The sequence below is a fragment of the Petaurus breviceps genome, unplaced genomic scaffold (genome assembly GCF_028583685.1).
Source record: "Petaurus breviceps papuanus isolate PSGF00001 unplaced genomic scaffold, PetGlider_PUasm1.0 77, whole genome shotgun sequence".
In the NCBI taxonomy this organism is placed as follows: domain Eukaryota; kingdom Metazoa; phylum Chordata; class Mammalia; order Diprotodontia; family Petauridae; genus Petaurus; species Petaurus breviceps.
Window position 1 is genome coordinate 6,886,324 of NW_027186492.1, and position 7,312 is coordinate 6,893,635.

The 7,312-nt window shown below is 46.6% G+C and overlaps 1 protein-coding gene across 2 annotated transcripts in view; it reads left to right on the plus strand.

The window, feature by feature from the left end:
• Positions 1-267: 267 nt before the first annotated feature.
• The window catches only part of MAP1A (microtubule associated protein 1A), a 19,117-nt gene continuing 12,072 nt past the window's right edge, over positions 268-7,312 (plus strand). For both annotated transcript variants that reach the window (XM_069105902.1, XM_069105903.1), the window contains exons 1-2: positions 268-534; positions 1,506-1,607. In XM_069105902.1, the coding sequence (XP_068962003.1) occupies positions 303-534; positions 1,506-1,607 (334 nt within the window). In that variant the 5' untranslated portion in view covers positions 268-302. The remainder of the gene's footprint in view (positions 535-1,505; positions 1,608-7,312) is intronic.

Consider the following 7,312-nt stretch of genomic DNA (forward strand, 5'->3'; position numbering starts at 1 on the left):
CAGGTTCGAGTGAGGCAGGTGGGAGGAGGAGGGGGGAAGGGAGCTAGAGAGGGGGAGGGGAATCCTGAGAAAGGAGAGGGGGGAAGAATAGAGGAAGGTCCCCGCCCCTGCGCATACAGAACCCCGCGGCCTCAGACTGCCGGGTCTTCAGACGAGCTTCGGCCCCGCCCCTGCAGTGTCGGGGCCCCGCCCCCTGACGGGATTTAGCCAATGAGCGGCCTCACCCGTAGCCCTTTAAGAGCCGCGCACTCTCTCCGCCGCAGCCTGGCTCTTGCCGGCCTAGCGCGCCAGCGGAGGTTTCCATGGAGACTGAGGCTGGGCCCGCGAGGCCTGCCGGCGTTGCCATGGAGACAACTCCCGGGCTGGGGTTCTGCAGCCCCGGCGCGCGGTTGGTTCAGAGCCCCGGGGAGGTGCCGTGCGAGGCTGGGGTGGCGGCCGCACGCTGGGATCCACGGAAGCACTCCTTACTCATCGTGATCGGAGACATCGGCACCGAAAGCCAGCTTCGGGCCGTTCGGGTCCACCTGGAGCAAGGTGAGAACCATGGTCCCAGCTGCGCTCAGTGCATCCTCCGCCCCGTGTTGCTAGTCCTATCTGCATCGTCTAACCCGTACATCTTCATCCTTCATCTCCAATCTCTACATTCCCAGCATCCCGTGCATTTCATTTATCTATACCATGTACCTAAAGTAGCTGCCTTCTCTGTCCTAAACATTCTCTATTTCATACGACACCGGCTTCCCCCATGCGTTAACCACACCTAGCTTCCCATGCCCTTTCCGAACTCCCCACTTCTGTCCCGCAGTCTCCAGGGGCTCTGTACAGCCCCTCATGCCTGTCCGGGCTCCGCCCCCCTATGTCCCGCAGTGTCTCAGGACCACGAATCTTCCCAATGGTCTATTTCCCTTTCTGGAGAGTTTTTAAGGTGGTGCAGCTCCTAGGTCCCACGCCACCCCCTCAGTCCTGCCCTCTAGGGGACCGGGGATTTTTCAGTTGCCTCAGACATATCTCTGAGCCTCTGGGAGCTAAGATGCTGGCTAGGGACCATAATACGACTTCTGGGGACTATGGCGCAGCACTGCAGAGACACCACCTGCGGGGGCCTCTCAGGCTGCTGTGGGGTGGAGCAGAGGAGGGGGCAGAGGAGGAGAGTCTAGAATCTCAAATATCTGAAAGATGTGAAGCAGGAACGACAGCAAAGTGAGGACAAAACTGGGGGGGGGGGAGGTTGGCTCCTACGGCATTAAGAAAACTTTTATAGAAAATTCTTAGATAAAAACTTATTCCTTACAAAGTTTATACCACCCTGAAAAAAGGCTGGAGAAGGTGAAAGTGAGGACAGATAGAAATTTTTCTTAGCTTTGCAGGGATACCAGTGAAGCTGATCTCTGCGACTATATTCTTACCACTTCTGCATGCCTTGCAGCTCTTTTCCTTCCTGCACCTGCTACTTCTCAAACCTTGACCGTTTTGACCCTATCCCTCTCTCTCTTTTTGTCTCTCAGGGATTCTTTCATGGAACATTGACTCATCTGCCTGCAACCTGAATCAGCAGCTGAGACTCTTCATTACCCGGCACTTAGCCCACTTCTCCTCAGAGGTCAAAGGTCAGGTCCATCTACAATTTACTATATCCTTTGGGTGAGGGCTGGACAGATGGGTAGGACATGGGTCTTGCTACTGGGATTTCAGACCAGAAAAGGCTGGGCCTTCTGGGAATTCCAGGATCCTTGAAACTGTTGGGAGTTTATGGGAAGGAGGGGAGAAGGAACGGAGGGCAGTGGAGATCTGGCTCTGCCAGAAGAGAGGAATAATTTGGTGATAAGTGTTAGAATGACATTCATTTGTCCTATACCTAGGAACTGGCTACTTCTCCAATTTAAAAAAAAATTGCCTTGCAGAAACTGCTCTTCTGCTCATACCTTCCTCTTCTTTCTCCCACTTTCCTTCTTCAGAACTCCCATAGTCATTCCCCATTCCTTTGCTCAGCACTTTTTTTCTGGTCACTTACTGTCTGTCCATCTACCAGTCAGTCAGTCAGTCAACAAGCATTTATTAAGTGTTTACTATGTGCCAGTCACTATGATAAGTACTGGGGATACAAAGAAAGGCAATAATAGTCCCTGCCTTCAGCCAATTTCCTTGTTCCTCCTGTTTGGACTTTATTGGCTCAGCTCATGTCAGGTGTGAGTCCTAGGAACTAAGAGTGAGGAAGATCTCACAGGTCTTGAGTGAATCAGAGGCTCTTAGTTCCATTATTATAGGGCCAGTCACATCTTGGGGGAAAAGCTAACTCATAGAACAAAATTTAAAGGCTGCAATTTCTTGACTTCTTGGTTTGGAGTTAGGGTTAGAGACTTCAGAAAGTATAATCTTAGGAACTCTAATTCTTGGTTACAAGAGCATTTTAATAGATTCCTAGGAGGTATCTAGGCCTAGGCTATGAGGAGACTGGGCATAGTGTGACAATCCCAGTGTAAAATCACAAAGAGTCATAGCTCACAAGAAGCATGAGTAGGCACATTATTGGCAAATTATTGGCATATTGAGTTCAAGTTCTAGCTTCACAGGTATACCTATATCAATTGCACAATCCCTTCATCTGATTATATTCATACCCTGAATAGTCAGCTTCTAAATTATCTAGTGTGTGGATTATCCAAAAAACTCCCCCTCCTCTTCTTCCTTTTCCTATTCTTCCCTCCTATTACCTGCTCACTGACACCTCTAGAAATAGTGCTTTTTCCTCCCCCTCTTCTTTTTCCTAATCTTTCCTCCTACTATCTGCTCACTGACACCTCCAGAGATAGGGCAGGAGAAGGAAGAGAAGAAGGTTAATATAATTGATTACCCATTCTCTCCATATAGATTGTATATTTGGTGGATTATCTGCAGTAATTTTTTTTAAATCCCAGGCTGATATTCTTTGGACATCCAGCATACTTTTGGGCCACATATTCCCTGTGCTGTCAGAGGCTGCATGCTTGGGGAGTAACAACTAATTTTCATACCAGTCTAAATAAGCAAAATATGACTAGGTAAATTTGTCTTTTAAAAATAAAACAATGTTGTATGAACTCAAACATAAATTGTTTTTGGATGACCCTCTGAGTTAGATTTATCCTCGCCATCATTAGCACTAAAAAGAAAAAAAAAGGGGGGGGGTATTACCAGATGCTCTCACAAAAACTGGATGGGAGGAGAGAAGAGTAAAACTAACATCAAAATTGAGGTTTGGGGTTCTCTCTCCATCTTAAGTATCCATGATTAACAAATGATCATTCCCTTATGACTGTGAAGATGCGATAACAATAATGTCATAATAATTTACATTTATGTCTTGCTTTATATTTCACAAAATGCTTTCACATATAACATTTCGTTTTAACTTCTCAACAGCCTGACAGAATAGGGAGGCATTACTATTCCCATTTTACAAATGAAGAAACAGAAGTTCAGCTTCCTGATTTCTAAATTGCCCAAGGTCACAGAACTAAGGATTAGAAATCTGATCCTCTGAATCTAGAGTAGGCTGTGTTGAAGGATAGCAAAAGAACAGCAGATCAGAATTTAAACCAAACAATTGAATCATACTTTTAAGTAGGAGAGCAAGATACTTTTAGAGGAACACGAAGAATATCATAGTCGTACTCAGATTCTCTCAGACAAAAATGCAGATACTCAGCCCAGCCCAGGTTTCTTCAACCACAGGCCTTATTGTGGGAATTGGGCTCATATATCCCAGGATCAAATCTTCCCTCTCTCTCTTAGAAAGTTCCAGTGTACTGGTACTATTTTAGACACCAACATTTGTTTGGTGGCAGATCAATGTCTTAGGGGTGGGGTGTCCTGGAGAATTTCCAGGAAAAAAAAAAAAGATACTGCTGAAGACAGTCCCGTACTCACCCTGCTCTGTTTCCCTTCCTCTCTCCTCCAAGCCAAACATTTTCAAATACCAATAGAGATACATACTACATCCTCACCAGCTGTCTCAGAGATACCAGCCAAACCAGAGCAGCTGTAAACACTTCTGGGATGTTTGTGGGAAAGCAAGGTATACATACAGTCATAGAAAGAGAAAAAACCCTGTTAGTTATCTAATCTAGCCTTCTTTTTAAGATGAGGAAAGTAAGGTCTAGAGTAGAGAATTGTCTTACTCAAGGTCACAGAGTAAATGTTATTGGCCCAACCGGGACAAATACTTTATGATATTTGTGTATTGCTTTAAGTTTACAAATCACTGTATGTTATCTCATTTGAACCTCAAAATAACTCTATGAGGTAGGTATATACATTTTTTTATTTTATTGCTGAGGGAACTAAGACACAGAGAGGTTAAGGGACTGGCCCAGGGTCATACAACTAAATGTGGAAGGAGGAGGATTCACATTCAGGTCTTCCTGAACCCAAGGCAAGGTCTCTCCAAGGCACCACACTACCCTGATCCCCTGTGCTTATCTCACAGACATCCTGGTCCTTTTCCCTGCCCTTCTCTCCCTATAATGCCATGGCCCAATCCTATTCCAAGAAACTGCTGAAAAGGATGGACGTTCTTCTTCCAGGAGTAGAATAAGGGAATAGCCTGTCCTTGTCCCTACTGCCCTTGGGAAGAGTGGTCTTCCCTAAGAAGGAAAGAACATCCACCTGCCTAATGCCTTCTGGTGGTCAGAGAATGTGATTGTTGTCCCAGAGGATGTCCCCTTTGAAGAACATATAGCCATAAATGCTTACCTGGCACCTGTCCCTTCAGAGCCTTGATGAATGACAGTTTATGTAATCATAGCTTTGGAAGAGACCCTAGAGGTCATCTCGTCCAAGGCCCTAATTTTATAGAAGAGGAAACTGAGACCCAATGACTTTCCCAGGGTTACACGGATAAAATGACAAAACCAGGTTTCAAATCTTGATCTTTTGGCCACAAATCTAAGCACCCTTTCCATTGCAAAGCAATAGGCTTTTTTTAGTCATCTCAGCACAACCCCCAACCAAATAAGAGGCATTGGTTAGGATGACCTTTCTTCTGCTGAGTATTTGCAGGTGGTTGGGGGTGTGAGGTGGAGTGCAGGGATGTGGAAAGAAAGAACATAACTCTGAGGTTGATTATCTGGGATGGTGGCCTGGTCTACTTGTTTTAAAGAGCACAGATGGTCCTGAGAGCCTGAAAGACCTAGGAAGGCTTCCAGATGCTCTCCCAAGCCATTAGCAGGTAGATTTATCTACTTTTCAGACACCACAACCAGGAACCACAAGGTCTGAGCTGTTATCTAACAAAGCAGAGGGCCAAAGGGTGCTGACCTGCACCTTTGGAATCACTGGACTCACTACAGGCCTTTCCCAACCCCTCTGCAGTATTCTCTCCTTCCCTTTAGAGGGAAGTAGAATAATGTGCTTGTTAAAAAAAAATTGTGCTTAAGTAGGCATATGTCTTCATCAGTCGATGGGTTTTTGCTCTGCTCTTTTCAAAATGTCACTCCCTAAACAGGCCAGGGGCTCAGTGGGTGGGTGGAAGCAGAAGGAGAGCTATAGGAAAACTATTGTCAGAGCTGAAACTGTGTCCCCAGAGAATCCCCCTCACTCGTTTCTCAACACAAAGTCCCTAGAGATGTGTATGAGTGGAGCAGGGAGTGGGTAGAAAATGCCTTTTAAACGCCATCAGGGAATAGGCATGGAGGATTGGTGGAGAAGGCGTTTCTTGCTTTTATTCCTATTGCTGGTGGTAAGAACCCAGCCTAGCCAGCCTTTTGCCTTAACTTTCCATATTTTACCTTCCTAACCCCGCCCTTAGCCGATCCTCCTTCCCCTCTGTAGTGGGGGGGGAGGGGGAGGGGGACCTTACCCCACCCTGGTACTGTGGCTATTTTACATCCCTGAATCTGAACGGTAACCCCTCCCCCTTACTAGGGTACTCCATGACTCAGCTCCTCCTCTTACTGCATAGTTAAGAGGGGGATGGGAGATACTGGCTGTCCAGGACCAGGGACTGATTTGCTTTCTCTGACCTTCTAGTGCTTGCTCTCAGAGGTCTGGATCATGAGATTTTTGGAATGAGGTGACACAGTAGAATGGAAGGCAGCAAAGAGGGTGGGGATGATGCAGGGGAAATGGGCACAGTCACCGGGATAGGCTGGGAAGGAGGAATGATGGACAGAAACAGGGTAGGAAATAGCTCAGTTAAGTGCCTGAAGACTTTGCAAATGGGATGGAAGCATTAAGATTCGATAAGCTTTCACCCTCTTTAGAACATTTCCTTAATTGTGAGACAGAGAAAAGACCACGGGGATACAGAGACTGGAGGAGGGTCTTTTAGGGAGCAAGACACCTAGAATTCAGAGACAAACCTAGAGGGAGAAAGACGGAGTGAGCCACCTCTCCGCCCATTTTCTCATTAATATCAGAAAACTTGTGTCATTTCTAAGTGAATGGAAAGAATACATCTTAATGCATAACTTATGTGAATCATGGACTTAAGGTAAAAGAAGCTTGAGAAATGAGTGGGGGAGTGGGCAGAGAGCTGAAGTGAAGTTAGGATGTCTCAGGTTCAAATCTCTCCTCTTGATAGGTACTGGGTAAATCACCTAACCTCTCAGTACTCTCAGACAGCTCTCTTAAGACAATTGTTGCAGACAAGTGGTGGATCTCCATTAGTGAAGAGAGTTTCCAGACTGGGAATTCTACTTTCATGGTCTTAGGCAAGTTAGTTAAGCTCCCTAGGCCTCAGTTTTCCCACTTGTAAAATGAGGGGATCTTACTAGGTGGCTTCTGAGGTCCCTTTCAGCTCCAGGTCCATGACCTTGTGATTAAATCACAGGTCCAGACAGAGCCCCCCAAAATTTGATTTGGGTATGACTTCCCCAGGAATTCTCACAAAGGACACAGTAGCAGATCAAAGGTTCCTTTCTTCACACCCAGTAACGGGACAATAATGAACCCCGGAGGAACTCTAGAACATTTCCTTGGCCACATTTGTATCAGACTTCACCCAGTCTTGTCCCTATGCCCCATCATATGGAAAACCTTCAGCCCCTGCTTTAAGATGGGGCTTCTTTCCCTTCACTCTTTAGTTCAGCTACAGGTTCAGGACTGGAGGAAGCTTCTTGAAGCTTTGCACTTGGTCCCCTCTCACTGCCTCCCCCACTCCCCAATGTCTCCCTTGGCTCTGTCTCTCTTCCTCCCCATGCTTCCTGGCCTCCCTCTTTGTCTCTTGCTCCTCCTGGGACATGGGGAGCACTCCCTTGAAACTACCAAGGGTAGAGCAGATGGTGCTTGACAGACTGGGGGAAGGGACAGTCATCTCCTGCTTCTTTGTGTCCCC